Source organism: Mytilus galloprovincialis, chromosome 13, assembly GCF_965363235.1.
Source record: "Mytilus galloprovincialis chromosome 13, xbMytGall1.hap1.1, whole genome shotgun sequence".
Lineage (NCBI taxonomy): Eukaryota > Metazoa > Mollusca > Bivalvia > Mytilida > Mytilidae > Mytilus > Mytilus galloprovincialis.
The window spans coordinates 48,628,027-48,650,187 of NC_134850.1; the positions used below are offsets into that span (position 1 = coordinate 48,628,027).

Below are 22,161 nucleotides of genomic sequence, written 5' to 3' on the forward strand. Positions count from 1 at the left end.
CCATTTATATGTTAGTGACAGAACAAATTGACAAGATTGAAATTTACGATCTAACGATGATGGCAAAATACAAGTATTTTATTGTTTAAGGGAGGTATTTTATTGTAGAAACATATAGAAAATTTATGATGCTCTTCTGAGAGTGGGATAAGTAATACATTCATTTTATAATCATTATTTGAAGAGTTTTTAGTGGGAAAACTTCAGAACTGATTGTTTTCTCTCCCACAGTGATTTGCAGAAGTAATGATATTGTATGAATGAAAAGTGTTTTATTTTTGCAGAAGTTTAGATTTTTCTATTTTTAGGGATAAATTTGTTTGTAAGATTATGATTTTTTGTGTTTGAGTTGTCCCCATTTCTAATCAATTTAAAGAATATATAAATAAAAGGAATTGCGAAATCAGCAACAAAAATAATAAAAGTTATAGATACTTATGGCTGTATAAATGTATAAATGTTACTTACTTTGATTTTGGTGTTGAAACTAAAAAATAAGGTAACGGGGAAAAAAAGGCAGTATATTTGATATGCATTAGAATGTTAGAAGCTAGAAAACCAAATAAAACCATCAAACCTTTGTTCATTTACTAAATCATAATCATCATAATGTCCAGATCAACCATACTAATCAAGTTGAGATGAATTTACTAAGAAACTGGTACCTAGTTTCTCTGGTTACCTTACATTGGTCCCGAATTTCCATTTCAGTTACCATTCCGTGGATTAATCCTGTGAAAGGTAACATTCTTTGGGGTGGCAAGAATTCCAGCTGCTTACATTATAGTTTAGCTATATTTGAATTATGAATTACTATTGAAATTTAATCACAGATGCAAATGTTGAAACCTGCAAAAGTAGAAATCGAATTGATTTAATCCACAATTTGAACTTTAAGTAAAATACAGAATTTTATCAAAAAAAAAAGAAAAAAAGAAGAAATGAAAAAAAAAAAAAAATAAGTCATGAGAAAAGAGTGACTGACAGTTTTCTTCCAGGCAACACACATAACCTACAAAATCTGATGAATTTCTATGGTAATTTAAAACATGCTGCATTTTATTTTTGCCATATATTGCATACATTGTTCCTGAAAAGTCTGCATCCATTGACAGCTTAAATTATACGATACTACTAGTCTGCATCCTTGGGAAGCTTGTTTTATATGATTTACTGCTTTTTCAATAGAATCAAGAAGGGTTTATATTTCTTATTATATTCATACTCTATACCATTATACGATGTTGATTAATATTAAACAAATTTCAAATTATTTTATGGGGATCTGTGAATATCCAATAATTTGTGACAATTGTTCATCAATGTTGGTAACTTTGTCTGACATTTGTATTATCTCTCTCTGGTGTATTTCTCTTATAAAGTTACTTATCTGGTCAAACAAGGGATAAATTGAACTGTCAAATCCACGGAAATATCATTCCAGTATAAACATGATCATTTCCGATAAAATTAAAGTGATAATTTCCTGCCTGGGAAGAAATTGAACATTGTCTCGGAAAACCCCAAATAAATTGGATTTAATTCCACTAGCAAATTTGTTGTATATAGTGTTGCCCGGCAGAAGTGTTTGCTATTAGCTGTAATAGTGACAAACTTCACTTAGCAAATATTACAAAAGTGCTTTATTGGTAAATCTTAGCTGAACATTTTTCCAACAATTAGATTTTTTTCCATCTACAAGTAATGACTACCGCTGGGACTTGACATCAAAGACAGGTTGTCGTGGAAATTGTTTGTATTCCATCTTTTTCTCCGCAATTTCTTGGAAACAATTTCATTATTAAATGGTGTAGACCTTTTAACGTAAATATTTGTGATTGACCTCTTGGATTCTTGGATTCATACTTGCCATTTTGTAATGGAATTAAAAAATATAAAATGACATCACCCTTTTATAGTATTTTTTGTCACGTAGAATATTAGCTGATTTTCTTTTGATATTTTTCTATCTAATGATTTAAGAACTTTCCACACATTTCAAGTACATAAAATAGATGCTTAACACTAGAACATTAGGTACACTAAACTATGGTTTTATTTGATATTATTGTATGATAAGAAATCGTCCTTAATTGAACTAAGTCAAATGAAAATAAACTGTTTGCTGATGAATTCCTCTCCTTTTTTGGCATTTAATTACCAGTCAATATTACCATCTTAATTTTGTTTCCCAAAAAGCAGGGGTTATGTTCAAAGGACCAGTTACATTTTCATACATGATACATGGATCTGAAATATTAGAGTATTATCTGAATATCAGCATTTGCTAAAACATCAGCCACTGTTTCAAAAAAAGATTCAAGACATTGACCTATAGATGTCACCTATGTCATTGAAAACAAAAAAGATTACTTAACCCAGACAAGATATTTCTTTATAAAAGGTTTGCTTTTAGACAGGACATGTAAAATATTACAAAATACAACAAAACACCCATGTCAGTGACCCTACAATTAATTGGGAGTTTTATGAGCCAGAAAGGAAGTAGGATATTTTTTATTGTATGATAATGTGAAGCCTCAAGTCTATATTGTGTTGATAATTAGGTGATAAAAAATCTACATCAGTAGTCTTAATTTCAAGATAAAATGTTATCAGATAAAATCTTGAAATTTTACTCTGAGAAAATCTGCTATTGTCTGCACCTAACTTTGAAAATTAACAATGTAAAATTAAACATGGTTATAACCTGCATATATTTGTAATTTATACAATTGATTGATCGGTTTTTACCAAAGATCCATAAGGCAAATATTTCATACATATTCAAGATGAGAATAAATTAAGTTATAAGGTTTTGCAATGAAAGTCAACACTGTATAAAAGGTTTGAAGTTTGGTCTACCACTAGAAAAGGTGGTTAATTGGATATGGCCTTGTATAACCTGTGATCAGTACACCCTGTAAAGATTATTGTGGCTTCTGTTTCATCAGGCTTTTCACTTTCCAAATGTGGATAAAAACATATATGAAAATAAAAGCGTATAGATACTAATTAACACATATGAGCAAAGTCCACATTCATATGCCTAAAAACAAACAAAATGATGGAAAATATGTCATTAAAATATAGAATAAGTATTTAGAAGATATGATATTAATTGTTTATTTGTATGTTTCAGTGGTATTGTTGGATTCTACAAAAACTTCTAGATTAGGATGGACTACACAGAGAAATGGACCAACAGATCAGTCAAATTATGGGGTATGCTTTTATTCATTGAGGTCACAAAGCGAGAGAACGAAGTGATGAATTTGATGTGAACAGGTCTCATTGGCATGTTGTAATCTTCTTTAATAGCAGGCATGAGCTCATGGATTTCCTTTCCTAGATATCAATTTGGTTTATGGTATACAACACAGTTACATGGTTTCAGTGTCCAATTTATTTTTACGTTGTTCTTGGAAAATTTAGAAAATTTGTGAAAAGATGGACAAAAACAGTAGGAACCCAACTTAATGTTTCAAGTTTAGTCTACTAGACTCTTATATAAAAGTTGTTATATCTGTCTATCAAATTATGGTTCCTAGCTTTTTGTTGTTTTGGATATCAGTGCTCATTGGTTAGCAACCTTGTGTCTTTTGCTGTTAGATTTCACTCCCACTGCAATTACACTTGATGAGTAAACCTGACAAGAACAGTAAGGACCATTAGGTTTAATCTCTAGTTGTCTTGTCACATATATTACATAACAACGAGGACAATACAAAACAATATTTCTATATTTTTCTCAGATGATGACTAATATTTCCCACAGGAGTTTTTGTCAACACGAGTTTATCTGTTGAAAAGTATGGATTTGTTCCATTGACAGGTTTTGTCACATGCCTGACACAACATTGCTGTTAGACTGATCTCTGACAGACTGCAGTCCTGTTAACTACTATTTTGAGATAAAGATGATGAAAATTTTAATCAAATAGAAAAATAATTTCTGAAAGAAACACACTTTACTACTGAAAACTATGGTTTGGGAATAAAAAATATGGAAACCTAATTAAGACAGCGATCTTTGTTGACAGGGTCATGTGTCCTTTCCAAGCTTGATTAGACAGAAAAATGTTTTCTCTCCCTCAGGGAGTACATAGACTTCATTATTATGGTAACTAAGGAAGTCAGTGCTTCCATAGTAACAAGAAACTTCCAAGTGAATGTTCTAATTCTTAAGCAGAAGGTTACTAAAAGATAGATTCTGATCTTTTTTCTAAAATTTCTGTCTTCAAAGTTATATTTTTTCCTAATTATTTACTTGGTTAACAATGGATATTTTCTCATGTTAATTTTGTAAGAAAAAAATGCCATTAATATAAATAAAAGTTTGTATGACAACAGCACTGAAAATAAGTGCTCCAGGTTGTACCAAAATTTTACAAAACAAAGAATGTTAAATAAAAACTTGCTGAACCAACCACTAAGTTTTGTGTTTGTTAAGTTCCCTCAAAAAATAATTTTATTTTCAGAAAGCAAAACGTATTGCTGGTATGATTTTCATAACAATCTTAAATCTACTAAAATATATATAGAAATTATAAAAAGAAGCATTCTTGATCATGAGTAACATAAAAAAAAAACATATCCCTTGATTTCAGTCAAGATCTCTCTGCATGTCATTTTGTCACAAACTTATCTTGAGGGGTTTCCAGTGCATATATGAAATTAAATAAAATCTATGCAATAATTTTAATTTTTTGAAACATTAAAGATTTTACGATATCTCCTGGGAAAAATGAAGCTTGAAGATATTGACAGATTAAGAGAACTGAAGTATGCTGTGTAAAATATTAACATTGGAATGCAATGCACTTTAATTCACTTGATATAAATTCAAGTTTCAAATTAAAAGATGTCTCGATCACAATTTGTTGCAGCTAAAATGCATTTCAAAGAGAATTTGACATAAATTGATAAACATGAAGCTTCAATAAGACATGCAAATATTTCCTCCTTCAAATTGAAGAGCTCTTAACTGGTAGACATTTTCTGATTTTGTTACTCGTATAAAATAAATGTGCTCTAAGTGGTTAGGTCAAATGAGAATTTATTTCCCATAAGTGAAACAGTCGAAAAGTCTTCAGAAAAGCTTTTGCATATATAATTTAAAAAATGAACCAGAAAAATAGACAGATAGATTTTATATGCGAAAGTGAGAAAAAAAAAATATGAAATTGGTTGTTAAGAATGGATAATAAAATATCCAATGAGCGTCACAGATGAATAAATTTAAAGAATTTTAACTTTTTCACCAGTTGCCAGAAGTAATATGTTAACTTAAGCAGCAGTATATCTGGTCTCTGAAGAAGCACATCATTAATGACATTATAAAATGTACATATTAATTTTTTTTAAGTCTCATATTAAAAGTCAGTTAAAAAAAACCTAATATATATTAAAATACAAAATGTAGCAAAAAAATAGTTGTACAATAATTTTTCAGTAAAACATTCTTAAATGTATAGAATATCTGCATCTAAACTGGCATCTGACAGTTTGATTTAATGCTATCTTCCTTGAACCTTAAAAAATAATTTACAATTCATACAAGTGGCCATTGAAATCACCACATAAAAGTAATAAATGTAACTGAAGGTTTTTTCCTCATAACAATGACATACTACTGGTGCAGTATTGTAAATAGGTATTCAGGGTTCTTTATAGGACAATTTGCACCTTTAAATTGCTTTATTGGAAGAATTCATTAAAATTTGGGTTGTAAAGTGACGATAACACTGTAGGAAAGAGATGCATATACACAGGATCTTGATAGATTATATTTTCAAATTTAAAAATCCAATCAGAAGCTTAGTAGGGGATGTTTTCATAAATGTAAATATATATATAATTGTCTAGAATTTAATGCTTGTATATGTGATTATGTTAGTTCTGTGTTTTCTTGTTCTGAATTAAAAGTCTCGGTGGTGAAATCTGCAGAGTTAATTCAAAAAGTTATAAATTGACATTTGATGCTTTTTCAAATCTCACAGTAGGTAGTAGTCGTCAGAGAAGTAGTTAAACATTATGTATCTCAAATTGTTTCTGTAACTTTTTATAAATCTTAAATTATAGTTAAATATCCAACTGAACATGTATATGATGTTCATTTGTGATTTTAAAGCACAATAAACTGCAGGGCATAAATTAAATGTATTTATATATATTTGACAGAGTAGTATATTCCTTAGGAGAAGGTACACGTAGATGGTTAAATATTCAGGAATTTTGCCCTCAACTGTCCTATCAACTATAGATCTATAACAGTTCTTTAAAAACTTTGCTCAAAATACCCTCCATGCATTGTATTTTAAAATTGAGGGACAACACTGCAACTTAGTTAAACATACCATGATATTTTCAAATTTCTATTGCCTATCTCTTTGTTTAGTTGAGAAGTTTACTGTATTTAGCATTATATGGTGCAGTCTAAGAGACTTGATTTGGTCATTTAAGTTTTTGGGACTTTATACTTCCAATTTGCTTTTGAGTTATATTGTCTATGAAATAACACCAGCTAGAGTATTGTGAATATGGTAAAAATGCACACACCAGCTGTGATTTTCTGATTTGAAATAATGTTTTTGCATTAAATTGAATGATTTTTACCTACTTATCCAATTACATAATTGGTCCGTTGGGATAAAACTCTTGCTAATTGTGTAATTCCTTTGTTTCCAAGACAATTAAAATCGTTGTTGAGCTAAGAGCTTCTTTATTCGGTTGTTTTCATAACCTTTTTGGGAAAATTGTCAAACAAAACCCTTATCATCCATATATGGAAAATTTGGCAGGACACGCAAGTAAATTAAACATTATCTACGTTTGTATCTGTACATTTGACAAGAAAATTATTCTCTTGTATTCAGTAACATATTTGCATTGCTAGATTTGCAGATCAACTGTGGCTGATATTGTTTGGGACTTTATTGTGCATTTCAATTGGAAATATATTTATTGTCATTTAATAGTGGTTTTCAATTTCTTATCTGTACCACTAGTCAAAGTGAGATACAGTGTTTTCAATTTAGAATATTAATTGGTACAGATGGCGATTAAACAGCTGCCTACAAATACATCACATATACATGTATATAAATAATATGATAACATACGTTTTCATGGCAAACTTTCATTGATATTCATTTAGAGCACAAAAAAAACCAAAGGGTGCAATAAAAGTACAATGGGATTGTTTTAGAAGGAGTAAGGAAAGGGACACTGAGAGACTACAATATCATTTAATCGGACACACAAAAAGTATAAATATCTACAAAGTAGTGGGTGCACAACAATTCAAACAAGTAGTAATATACTGGCTCATGGTGTAGTTCACTGAATTGTCAGTAAAATTATGAGGACATCAATATAGAATCAAAGATGAAATTAAGTTGAGAATCAGTGATGAAATTAAGTTGATGGTTTTGACTGTTCTGTTCTTATCTCTTTTAGTTTCTGCTCTTTTAAGTATTTTATTGTTGGTCTTCACTCAGTAGCTGAGTTTACCTGATAAGGGCTTTTTTAAAAATGCATGATCATAACAAAAGTTTTGGGAAAGATTCCATGGTTATTCTTAACTGCTAAAATATGAGATTAACATGTACAGTGTTATTGAATCATGGGTGTATTAATTTATCCAAAATCTTTCTCTCCAGTGAATCCGCCATCTTAATTCTTCGTCAAACTAATAATAATGCATTATGATTGCATGGGGCCCTGGTGTCGAACACTGTAAAGTACATCATATACACTTCTAATAAATCTTCAGAAATTGAAATTACACAGAGCAAACAGTTATGTCATAATGAAAAGAACAAATTGTTCATCTGTAGAAAAGATTTGAAGAAAAAAAAAACTTGACATAATTTCAGTGTGTACATATTGATGCACATTGCGTTGCAGTAATTGTCAGTTCAATGTTATGCCTATCTCTCAGTTCCATTGAAGAGCCTTCTCGGTAATCAAACATATTCTGCATTATAACTGTGATTTTTAACAGCTAACAAATGTTTGAACAAGAAATTGTGCTAAAAGCAATTGACTGGTTTTTATATTCATTTTAGTTATATTTGATAAAAAAGTTATTTTATTGATTCAGTATTGTAAGATTATAATTTATAAGAAAATTGTCCAAGCATTTAAAATTACCATGAGATTCAGTAAACAGAGGATTTTTCCAGGTTGTGTATATATATATATATATATATATATATATATATATATATATATATATATATATATATATATATATATATCTATTATAATTCTAATATTTTTATGCCCCACCTACGATAGTAGAGGGGCATTATGTTTTCTGGTCTGTGCGTCCGTTCGTTGGTTCGTCCGTCTGTGCGTCTGTTCGCTTCAGGTTAAAGTTTTTGGTCAAGGTAGTTTTTGATGAAGTTGAAGTCCAATCAACTTCAAACTTAGTACACATGTTCCCCATGATATGATCTTTCTGATTTTAATGCCAAATTATAGTTTTGACCCCAATTTCATGGTCCACTGAACATAGAAAATGATAGTGCTAAATTCAGGTTAAAGTTTTTGGTCAAGGTAGTTTTTGATGAAGTTAAAGTTACATCAACTTGAAACTTAGTACACATGTTCCATATGATATGATATTTCTAATTTTTATTCCAAATTAAAGTTTTTACCCAATTTCACGGTCCACTGAACATAGAAAATGATAGTGCGAGTGGGGCATCCGTGTACTATGGACACATTCTTGTTTTATATTTGCATTGTAAAGTTTTATGAATCAACTAACATATTTTCTGTGAGGATCAGAAATCTTTCCATTAAACCAGTCAGTGTTAAGGGTTTTTTACAAAGTTACCTAGTCTTGAAAGACATGGCAACAGTTTTTGTCAGTAAAATAGTCTTAAAAAAATATCCATGTGACATTTGTGTTTTAATTCTTCACAAAAATGTTTTGAATACCTTCAAGTGAACAGCTTCATATATTTTCTAAATATTTGGATAAAAAATAAGTCTAGGAGAAAATTTAAGTCCTTCATAAAAAGGCTAGTCACTTCAGGTTTATTTTCATCATTCAGCACACTGTTTATTTTGTTTTGTTGCACAATTTTCCCAGCATTCATTGTGCTCATCTATCTCCCTAATGTCTTCGTGCAGACACTTAATCTTATTTTATTTTTGTCAGTACCGCTAATTACATCATAATGACATAAACTTATGTTGTGGAATCACCTCTATTTGTAAGGATAATTACGACCTCGTTAATCACATTTGTCATATAACATCAGTTTGTCATACTTAAAGTAATTATTACCCAATATTTCATTTTAATTGTTGATTAAAAACCAAGTCACCTGTTTAGGTAGAACTAATGCAAATTGAGTTTGAATAAACTTTTTTGTCAATTAATTGTGGAAATTCGATTGGAATGGAAATTTTCTGCAAATGCTTAGTCTAGCGATAACCAAATATGAGAATTATCAGGCCCTTACTGTCACAGGGAAATTTGTGAAAACAAAAATAAAATATTTTTAAATTGAAATCAAATGTTCTTATGTTAAAAAAGTAAAGTTTGTTCTGTCTCCTTTTACAAATGGTTACTTGTAATGTTGACTAAGATGAACTTATGGCTTCTGTTTATATTGACAGTTTGTTTTTATTTTATGAACTATAATGACCATAATGGGCGAGATTGCATGTTATGGCTGAACATTTGTCCATAGAATATGCCTTGAGTGATATAATAATCAATTTATAAGCTTTTATATTCAGCTTTGATGTCCATTTTTTCCATAGATATTGATAGAAACTTCTGACCATATGTCTAATGACCACCACAAGGTTCCTAACCATTGTAGGAAATTACAGAGTTATGGCCCCTGGAGGAACTTATGACCATAGAGAATGAGGTCATCGTGTGTATTGGAGACACAATTTGATTTTACATCCTGGTTTGTTCTGTAATATGATTTAGATGACATGGAGGAAGTGTCTTTTCACACTGGTAGAAGATATCATTACCGCTAGTTAAAGTAGTAATTATGTGTCCTCAGAAAGATAATCGGTAACCTCAGGGGAAATATGGATTATTGAACAGCCAATTCACAGGGACATGATGACACATACAAAAATCATTAGGAGAAATAAGCTTAGGAAATACTTTACATTAAAAAGTATGAATTTAAGATATACAACAAAGTGGCAAATTTTTGGCCTATTTCAAATTTTAAATAAAATCCTGAAAAATTTCAAACAACATAATTTCAATTTTAAACACAGATAGATCATAACATTAGACAAGACAAAACTGAAAATGAAACTTCTTTCACAGGTTTGACCTTGAAAATTGTGAAATTTAATCTCTTTAGGTTCATATTTCTAAAAATAAACCACTTGGCAGAAAGGGAGTCCATGATTTCTTGTCTAAGGTCTGACTTCTGTAAAAAAATAAAACCCTGTGTACCGGTAACTATTGTTAGTCAGTCAGTATCGTGTAATCAGTTGAAAATTAGTGTTCTTCCCCCCTGTCCCTGGGGTTTTAACAAAAAATAGAAAATTGTCAATCACATTACACTTTTTTGTAACATAACTCTTTTTAATTTGTCATCTAAAGCTTCTGCAGACACATGCATCTTCTCCAGAGACTTCAATACTAAATTCTACATTTTTCATGTGTACAAAAAAATTGGTGGTTTTTAACATTCATATTTGATTCTCTTTAATTGATCTGAACTTGACAATTCATCATAGAATGTCTTTATTTGAGTTATGTCCCTTGGGAACCATTATCCTGACTTTGACAAATGACTTCTTCAGCAGGGGACCAGCATAGATGATGATAAATGCAGATTTTGTATAATATATAGATAACATAAATCATAGTTCTTGGTTTAAAAATGACAAATGTAGGAGAAGGGATGTGAGAACCTGAAAGTTGCGATAAATTAGCTTGTTAATTTTAGGTTAAAATGTTGATTTCTAGGCTTTAAAACAGTAGGTGGGTCCTTATAACTTAATTTGTTCTGAATGGAAGACAGATGAAAATTCAAATGTAGTTCACTAGTGTTTGTTAATTTTGATGTTGAAGTATTTGCTGTGACATTGTAAAAAGTTCAGGTTAAGATTCCTCTGACTTAATAGTGGATTAGGGGAATGTTTTAACACATTATCCAATTCATCCTGTTCAAGTCTGTATTGGATCCAGAAATTGTTATAAGGGGCCTAAAGTGGGCCCACTGACTGCTGAAGAGAGGCCCACAGTGATTCGTAAATCAACCAAATATTTCCCATTAAAAAAGGGGGACCCTTGGAAAACCCTCTAAATTCGTCTCTGCAAATGGCCTCCAATTTTCATAACAGGGTACTGGAGATTGGAGAAGGGAAATTGATTGAACAGAAAATTAGGATTTGGAAAAGAATGAGACATCAGTCACTGAGTGAATGAGAGATCACCTCAGACATTCCATAAAACAAACCCCCTACTGATGTATCAGCTATCAGCATCACATGTTATCAGAACAGCCATCATACATAACCTAAAAGATATTGACACAAATTGACTCCAAATAATGAGTTAAGTGGTTGTAATTATATGTTTAAAACATGGTAGGTGTTTTGTTTGTCTGGAGTTGACATTTATTGTCCTACATATAGTTATCTAACCTGAGTGCACACACTGATATTATAAGTGACTGTCTGTTCTAGTGTAGACTTTATGATATAAAATACTTTTCTATCTTTAATGATAATTTTGGCTGTCTGTGTTGCCAATGATAAATTGTACTAATTGCAGTTTACACAGAATAGGTGGTCGGTGATAGATTTGTTGAGGAATTTTTGTTTATCTAAATGTATTATCATCCTTAGATAATACTATTCACATTCATTTAAGCTAAATGTTGAACAAAGATAATTCATTTGCACAAGTTTAACTGCTTGATTGCATTTTTTTTAATTTGATGCTTAAAATATTGGTTAATTATGCAGTTTTCAAAGTAAAATGCTGTAGCTTTTATTTCATTAATTTTGAAATATTTTATGTATGAAATCATTTTGTGATCGCTGCTGGGGTTATGATCCAATGTACATGTCACTAAGGGAATTAAAACCTATTTTTTACGATTTGTTTGCCTGGAACAAAATGAACATTGTGGGAATTATTTTTTGCAATTTTTCTAACATCAGAAAGTTTGACTTATTTGTCACAATTTATTTCCCCATGGTATATTTAAACTTGTAAAAGTCACATTAATAATTTGTGCATTTTTAAAATATTGGTGACTATCAGATCTATAATGGAAGACATGTACTTTAAATTTAAGCATTGTTTAAAATATGGAAGGATTATTTGTTAGATAGGGGGAGAGATAATAAATCGAGAACTCCAAGTTCACATTACTGAGCTTCAATACAAATATTTGTCATGTCAATCATACCGATAATATATCTTAAAATTGAACAAATTATGTCTGATGTCCAGTGTGGTTGATGATTAATTTGTGAATAAGTAGGCGTCAGGACACCTTACAGGGTCATGACAGTTCACGGGTATAGTGACGGTGGAAGTTCCGTTATCACCCATGTTTGTTTATTTTTTGACGATTTTAGGTTCATATCTGTCCGAAAAAAATTTATATGCATTCAACAAACATATCTGCTGTGATGACGAATGATTACCGCAGCGTGTGTCATCATTTTCAACAAATTCCGATACCCGATTATTTGACTTGTACTATTTTGTTTGTGAGGACGGAACTTGTGGTATAAAGCTTGCTTAAAAGTACGATAAGATAGTCTGTTTGTTCATTTGAAGTTTGCATTAGTGTTAGATTTATGAACTTAGCTGTTGGTATTAAGATATATCAAAAGAAGATTGAACTACATGTACATGTAATAACAAGGACATTTATCTTGACTCTGCACAGGAGTTGTGTAACTCCGATGGAATTTTATACACTGTTGAAAGATTTAAATTCTGACTCCATTAAGATTTTTGTGTATAATAAAAAGATGTTTTGTATTAATGATTGATTGATCTACCAACTGAACAACTTGATATGATGAAAATTATAAAAGTTAAATTCCTTTTGCTTCACAAACTTATCTGAATTAGAACTAATTTAGGAGATTTGGTACTTGTCTATGATATATTACGCTCCTGGTGGGACTTTTTTCACCACATTACAATAAAAGTTTGTTAGTTAAAGAGGGATCAACTTAGAAATGTCCTAGAAGTTTTGTTGACAAAAACCAGAGAAGTCAATGTTTTAGAGTGGAGCTGATTGCACTACTTTACTATTCTATTTTTGTGCAAATAAGGTTCCTTTCTTATCTATTTTGGAAAAGAAGACTTGAAATTGTAAAGCAGAAGAAAAACTGCTTGAGGATTTTAAACCTATCTTTAATTATGTACTTCTACAAAATTATTTGCTGGATTTTCTTGCTGTGTTGGTGTGTTCAGCTGTTTTCTGCTGTACTGGTTGTTGTCTCTTTAACACATTCCCCATTTCCATTCTCAATTGTATGGTTTAAAAACATCAGGCATCTTCACACTGTTGGTTAACAAATTTCCCAGAAAATAAAACATTTTTATATCTTTGTAAAATAGCACTCACCCGTCCTGTTGGTATATGAAATAAATGTATGTTAAATGCTCATGAATGGTAAACAAACTCTCCTTATTTTTATTAACAGAACTTTACATTTTATGTATTCTGTCAAGAAAAATAATGAGGATTACATGAATTAATGGAAAAGTTCAGGTATATATAGGACAAGTTCGCTTCACATAAAAAATGGACATAAATTGTGAGGATATTACATTAAAACAATTACCATCAACTTCCTGCGTCTTCTTGAAGCATAAAGTATGGCTTAAACAGTAAACAACCCTCTAAATTAATTTAAAACAGAATTTTGTCCTCAAGTTTAAGTTAATGGAAATTTATTAAAAAAAAGTTACAGAAATTTTGTCTTAAAGTTCAAATTAATGGAAGTTTTAGAAAAAAAAGTTAATAGTACAGTATTAATGGAGACTGGGAAATCAGTGTGAATCTAACTCATTTAAATTGACATTAAAACAACAATTTGAAGCCATGACATTAAGGGAGGGGTACTAATTATCAATATAATAACCAATTGTTTAGAAGATTATGTTGAAACATTTACAGCTTTTTTGTTACATAATTTCGCCTCCAATATTAATTACTTTGTCAGATTAACTATTAAACATTCCACCATATAAAGACCTCCCCAAGTTAAATCTAATGAATCAGGCTGAGTTTTAATTTTCTAGATTATTGTGTTGGAAGAGACAGAAAATCATCTGTCTTGTTCAGTCAGAACCAAATTAAAAACTTTTTATCAGTGTTAAGAAGCTTTTCTTTCTGTATTTGGTAATTTTGATTGTATTTTTCAATAAGATTCTTCAAGGGTTACAAATATGGCAGCTGTCTGGTTTCTCCTTAGGCTATTTATTGTACTTTCCAGGGTCTTTGCTGTTCAGTTTTCTACAATAGGAATAAAAGGAGATGTAATAATAAACATTATAAAACAATGAGACAGCAACCCAACCCAATAAAATACCAAAAGTCAATGTAGATATCAACATACGTCTTCAGTATTAGTGCAGCCGCATGTTAAAGCCATTCTCTGAATCAGTAAACTTTAAAAAGTTAGGCCATCACCACAAAAGTCAATGTAGATATCAACATACGTCTTCAGTATTAGTGGTGCCGCATGTTTACGCCATTCTCTGAATCAGCTAACTTTAAAAAGTTAGGCCATCATGCAAAAGTCTATGTAGATATCAACATACGGCTTCAGTATTAGTGCAGCCGCATGTTTACGCCATTCTCTGAATCAGTAAACTTTAAAAAGTTAGGCCATTATGCAAAAGTCTATGTAGATATCAACATACGGCTTCAGTATTAGTGCAGCCGCATGTTTACGCCATTCTCTGAATCAGCTAACTTTAAAAAGTTAGGCCATCATGCAAAAGTCTATGTAGATATCAACATACGGCTTCAGTATTAGTGGTGCCGCATGTTTACGCCATTCTCTAAATCAGCTAACTTTAAAAAGTTAGGCCATCATGCAAAAGTCTATGTAGATATCAACATACGGCTTCAGTATTAGTGCAGCCGCATGTTTACGCCATTCTCTGAATCAGTAAACTTTAAAAAGTTAGGCCATCATGCAAAAGTCTATGTAGATATCAACATACGGCTTCAGTATTAGTGCAGCCGCATGTTTACACCATTCTCTGAATCAGCTAACTTTAAAAAGTTAGGCCATCATGCAAAAGTCTATGTAGATATCATCATACGGCTTCAGTATTAGTGGTGCCGCATGTTTACGCCATTCTCTGAATCAGCTAACTTTAAAAAGTTAGGCCATCATGCAAAAGTCTATGTAGATATCAACATACGGCTTCAGTATTAGTGCAGCCGCATGTTTACGCCATTCTCTGAATCAGCTAACTTTAAAAAGTTAGGCCATCATGCAAAAGTCAATATAGATATCAACATACGGCTTCAGTATTAGTGGTGCCGCATATTTACAATATGCCATTCTCTGAATCAGCTAACTTCAAAAAGTTAGGCCATCATGCAAAAGTCTATGTAGATATCAACATACGGCTTCAGTGTTAGTGCAGCCGCATGTTTACGCCATTCTCTGAATCAGCTAACTTTAAAAAGTTAGGCCATCATGCAAAAGTCAATATAGATATCAACATACGGCTTCAGTATTAGTGGTGCCGCATATTTACAATATGCCATTTTCTGAATCAGCTAACTTCAAAAAGTTAGGCCATCATGCAAAAGTCTATGTAGATATCAACATACGGCTTCAGTATTAGTGCAGCCGCATGTTTACGCCATTCTCTGAATCAGCTAACTTTAAAAAGTTAGGCCATCATGCAAAAGTCAATATAGATATCAACATACGGCTTCAGTATTAGTGGTGCCGCATATTTACAATATGCCATTCTCTGAATCAGCTAACTTCAAAAAGTTAGGCCATCATGCAAAAGTCTATGTAGATATCAACATACGGCTTCAGTATTAGTGCAGCCGCATGTTTACGCCATTCTCTGAATCAGCTAACTTTAAAAAGTTAGGCCATCATGCAAAAGTCAATATAGATATCAACATACGGCTTCAGTATTAGTGGTGCCGCATATTTACAATATGCCATTCTCTGAATCAGCTAACTTCAAAAAGTTAGGCCATCACCACAAAGGGAGAAAAACAGAAGACTAAAAGACAAATTTCCTTTGTTTGACCTTACTCTTATTAATAAGGGCCAAATCAAAATACAATAGAACAATTACTTAAATAAGGTAGAATCTTTCATTGCACTTTAAATAAAATATGTTTATTAAAGTCAGAAAAGTGAATTCCAAAGTGTATTTCCACAGACATTGATGACCCAGATTATGACCTCAAATAGATAATTATCAAAAGCACAGGCAGAAAGTGATATATATCCCTTATAACATATCTTGTCAGATGAAAGTTCTGTGGCTTATAAAACCTATCAGATAAACTTTTATTATAAACTCTTATCACTAATTGATTTGCACAATTTGAAATATTTTCTTTTAAAACGGAAATATGATAAACAGATTTGAAACAGAAGCTTTTTCTATGATGCATGATAAATCGGTCTAGTCTGACATGTCTATTGTTAAAATGACCTTGTGCAACTTGATTCCTGAGAGTCTTGCAGTTGTTGTATCATTAAATTGGAAAGTGCATATTATTTGCATCTCAAATGGCAAAATATTTATACTAATGAGATTTTGTTGTAAACATGATTCTACATAAAAGTAGATTACTGTGACTCCATAGTTCTCTTTCAAAATGTATACATAGTTGAAATTCCATATAAAAACCCAATTGATTATATTCTCTATAAGAATGTCATCATTTTCTAGTTTGCAATCATGATCATGACCCAAATGGCATGGTTCAGTGATAATTTGAGGGTATTTTTCTGGCTTTTTGTATTTATGGAATTAGCTTAATATCTGGTATAAAATATAACTTTGAAGGAAATTGTGTTCATTTTTGGGTACTTTAGTTAGTCTTAGATACAACTTTCATGCAGATTATTTCTAGAGTTTTATTTAATGGATTGGTATAAAATTGAGATGGGGGAAGGTGCTTGGAATAATAATTTTAAATTTCTAAATATTTTTATGCATATGTACAATTAAAGGTGGATATATAATTCTAATGTTATTGTTTAGATTTGATTTTGATATATTAAATAAAAATTTATCTTTTATGATTTATCTAAAAATTGCAGCTCTGAATCGGCCATTTTAATTCCGTAATAATGCTATCAAAGCACAGCTGAATGAATTCCAACAAGACAAGCAGCAAAATTGAGTTGAGTCATTTTAATGAATTAATCCTCAGAAAGAATTGATTCGTTTGATCCCAGAGACCCAGAAATAGGGGAAACAAGAAGGTTTAATCAAGCGACAAATTAAGTGAAATTCATTTGTGAGGTGTTGACAACCACTCTATAATTTCAGGTTACATTTTACAGTGAGGTTAGGTCTTTGCTCTTAACAATATGTTTTCCTCAGTGAATATTAGCATTGGCAAATAAAATACATTGAGAGAATTATGAACCGGTTTAAGAAGATGAAAGCTAAGTGAAAGATTGGAAAATGGTTAATTTTGTTTACTTTGGCATACATGCTGACATGGTGATTATTAAAAAGTTTTCCATGGCAGTATTGTTAGATTAAATAGGTTGTCAAAGTTCACTGGCACATTTATATGTTATATCCATCAGGTAAATGATGATTTAATTCCTTAGGGCTCAAAATATTCAATATTTGAAGATTTATCTTCAGTTCAAGGCTTTCTAACAAATTACTTATCAAATTTCTTTGAATATCAATCAAATGAAAGTGTTCAAATTAGAGATCAATAATTTCAACTTCTAGTGTCTTCTATTTTAATATAAGCAGTGTTGTGAGATGGAGTAGATACTGTTAGTATAGTTTTTCAAAAAATAACAAATGCAACTTAATGCAGATGTTAAAAATGAAATGTCTATATATATTTATTTTACTTTATTGCAAAGTAAAATGTCAGGGTTAAAATGCAAACATAATATTCACAAGATACATACAATAAGCTTCTTGACCACTTCTTGAAACTTCAATTGCATTAACCTCCATTGAAAATTAGGAACCTCTGATTGAATCCTTGAGTATGGGAGTACTTGCACAATGTCAGTATGATCAAAAAGCAACATATGTCCTATTAGCTATAGATATCGCATGTGCCACCGATATCACCCAGTGGATCAGTAATATTTTTTTTTCATTTATAGTTGACATATCATTCAAAACCCAAGGGTAATATTAATAATGTTGGTCTGGTTGTCCAATTTGTTACTGTAATAGGTTTTAGATGTTTCGTTTGATTTTCTGAGCTATTTTATTCTCTAGGGCTATTACACAATGTCATATACTTTCTGTTTTTAATGAGACAGCCTATAAAAAGTAAGCACACAAAAACAGTTTTATGTGATTTAGCATTATTTGTCTGTGTGCTGGTCAAATTTCTACTGTATTTGGAAGATAATTGTATGAAAATGATTTGTATTTCTTTAAGGCAATATTAGTGGAGAAAAGCATGCTTAAAGATGTATTCTTAAGGGACCAGACTTATTTTTTGTTCTTGATATTTTGATATATTTTCCTGCAGCAAAGTGACCTAAAAAAACCCACTATGATGAAGATATTGTAATGGTATTTTGCAGCTTTTATGCTTTCCACATTTTTTGGTAAATTCATAGTGCTACACTTTAACTCCAAGACACAACTGTCTAATTAAATATTTCTAAAAATGGTGTAAGCTGTATCTTTCATCACTAAGTTTTAATATTAAAAGTATCGCCCTAATACATCGGAAATCATTCTTTTATTTACACCAATCCTCCTAGCAATTCTATAGCAAACAGTTTCAAAACAATGGTATCGGATAGACACACATTTACGGCCACTATACAAACATTTCTTTACAGTAGGGAATTTTATTGACCAAGAATGGTAATATTTTCTTTTCATTCAGACCCATGTAATTACCGTAGCATTAAAATCTATATACACATTTACTTATCCTTGTATCAATATTATACCAGTTATATTGGAAAATGAAAGTAAAAACCCATTATTTACCTTTTGGCGAAGGTATAGATTTTGACACTGGTTTTGGATATAACTGGTCAATTGAATATGCCTTGCAGGAGATTGTTGAATAAAGACATGAAAAGAACTTATTTAAATCCCTTATCAAAACTTTTCAGATTTACATTTCAAGCTTTTACATTTATCCAACCCTTTTTGCTTTGTAACATTGAAATATGGTTATAAGTTCAAACCATGTTTTGTAAAGGTTAGAATAGCGGGTAATAATTTGGAGCTGTAGATAAAGGAAGAGATATTTTACCCCCAAAATGCTACAGAGGTTTCATGTAAACCCTTTTGGCAGTCATAAATTTGAAGAAAAAAATATGTTCAGTTCATACATATTTAAAAAAATGTATATAAGAAATAAAACTATAATAACCATTGAATAAAATACAAGTGTTGCCTAAAAAAACATAATCCGCTTAAAATGCTATAGAATTGATATTTTTTTCTATAGTACATGAAAAGCTGAAAGAAACACCACAAGTTTTATGATTGACATTATACCAGTGCATTGACAAATGTTTTAAAGCTTAAATGAGTATATATCTTTTAGGATTTGACCTTGTACTTGTTTGCTCAGTAGTCAGATCTAATATCTCTGTCTTTTAAGCCTCAATCTCTCCTTGTTTATAAAGACAAGGGATTATCCTGCTTTGTTTGTATAGACAGGTAATATTTGTCTGTTTCTTTGGTTTGCTATACTGTGACATCTTATAAATGCTTTAAAGCATGCGATCATTATCATTGAAATGTTTGCAGATTAAAGGGACATAACCCTACTTATGTGTTTTTTGTTGTATGGAAAACCTAGGAAAGTGATATACTCAAATATTGTAACAGTATAAATATTAAAAAGTATTCATTGTTTGAAAGCCATTATGGTGACCTTTAGTAGTTTTAAAACGTCAACATTATTGGGTCACTGGTGGAGCCTCATTGACAATTATCAGATATCATCTTATTTTTAGATGTACAAATGTTCCAGTAGAAGTTCATACAAAAATAAACAACAATGGCAGAACTGTTTCTCCATCTTTTTCTTTTAAATCTTCTGTGACCAAAAAAACATGTTCAGTATTGAAAACATTAAGCTACACAGTTGTGAAATATCATATTTTATAACACAATTATAAAGAACAATTGCAAACAGAACGGTTACTTATAATGAAGAGTAGCTAGAAATGTGACATTGACAAACGTTTTAGGATCAACTGAGTATACTATATTGAGAAATAATATATAATATTCTTAATATATTGAAATGTGTTCATCATTTTTATAGCAAGAGAAGGTGGGTGTTTCTTTGCTTTGAAGATAAGAACTGTTGGATAAACAGTTTTATAACAATTTCTATTCTAGCTAGTTTCATATTAAACTGTGTCCCTGTTGTATTGTGCAATGGAATTTCAAAAGCACCACAAATTGGAAACATGCAACCTGCAGTCTGAAGTCTTATCAAAAAGAATAGATAATTCAATTTGATTGTTTTGTTAGACCTTTCAATCTTATTTAAATGAATAATTTTATTTCACTGCTCTCTTAAATAAGAAATAAATTTCTTGATTTAATTTCAATAAAAAGTTGATTGATTCCAATAGCTGCAGTTCTGTATATTGAATAAGATTAAAATATCACAGAAAACACAGGAGCTGCCAACTTTGATGTGCACTGATGAGTTTTATTTAGCTTATTTCATTAGTATATATCGGTATATGAAAAAAGGGATGAAAAATTTATTATTCTCAGAGGAGAGAAGTACCTTCAGCAGGTATTGAAATTAATTTGATTAGATAATATTGATAAAACTATATAAATTGCTAGTTTTATGGTACTGTTGGCATGCAATGTTTTCATCCAATAGAATTACTAACATGCTATTCAAATGTCAGTATTTTTTATTGTCCATAATTGAAGACTAAAAATTGAATTATGGTTTGATAGCTTAATTAGGAAGCTATGTCTGAAAACATATTTTTTCACTGAAGGTTACTTGAAAAGTACCTAAAGAATATTTCCTGTAAGACAAGAGAACAGTCAGACACAGAAAACTTAGAAAATCAGAAATTCCTACAGCTTAGGGAACAGTTAGACACTGAATACTTAGAAAATTAAAAAGTTGTCGTGTGTTGGTCATCTAATTTTCTTACTGGTTTGTTGAAAGGTGCGTTTGACTCAGATCTTTATTGAATAGGACAATGCCAGTTCTGCTGAAGTTAAATGACTGATCTCAAAGCACTCCACCTTCTTTTACTTGTTATAAACTAGCCACAAAGATGTAGCCAATTTTTCTACTGCTGAAAATGATTTTGTTTACACTTATCTATCTTTAATGTGATCTATGGCAGTGTGACTTTCTATATTATTGTTCTATCTCAGTATCTGATTTGGATGAGTGATACTTATAGTACCTGGACTCTGTGTATTATCTACTTAATGGTCTGATGGTACTGCCTGTATCATCAGCAGCCATGGGCAGTTTATATGTCCATCTCACTGTGAAATCTACAGCTGATTAGCCAGTGGTCAATGTTTGTCCACTAGGAGATTCAATCTGTAATGTCAACATTCTGTCTGATAGGTATCTGATTTACACCTGAGAGACTGAGCAGGTGCCCTATAGTTATGTTTGTCAGGTAAAGTTGTTTGATGTTTACCTATAGGACTTTGCTCTGGTTTATTTTTCTATTGTTGGAATTATAAGCTGCTGGTTCCCTTATTCAAAGTAATAATTCATTTAGAAAGTGCAGATGGCAATGTGTATTTTGTAAATTGACAAAAATGTGTTTATTTGTAGAAAGTATTATAGTATTTGTTCATTGCTAATTTTCTCCTGTGGTGTTTGGTTGTTCATCTCAGACAAAAGTTGAATACATGATTGTAATTCATAGCTGATGAAACCTACTTAGAAAATTTTAAAAAGTTTTGCTCATTAATGAAATTAATAAGAT

General features: G+C 30.9%; 1 protein-coding gene across 6 annotated transcripts in view; it reads left to right on the forward strand.

Annotated features, from left to right (window-relative positions):
* LOC143056322 (ephrin type-A receptor 4-like) overlaps nucleotides 1-22,161 on the forward strand; it is an 88,012-nt gene that overhangs the window by 21,164 nt on the left and 44,687 nt on the right. For 5 of the 6 annotated variants that reach the window (XM_076229411.1, XM_076229414.1, XM_076229409.1 and 2 more), the window contains exons 2-3: nucleotides 712-741; nucleotides 3,143-3,225. In XM_076229411.1, the coding sequence (XP_076085526.1) occupies nucleotides 712-741; nucleotides 3,143-3,225 (113 nt within the window). The remainder of the gene's footprint in view (nucleotides 1-711; nucleotides 742-3,142; nucleotides 3,226-22,161) is intronic. The other variant, XM_076229412.1, reaches the window with a different exon arrangement.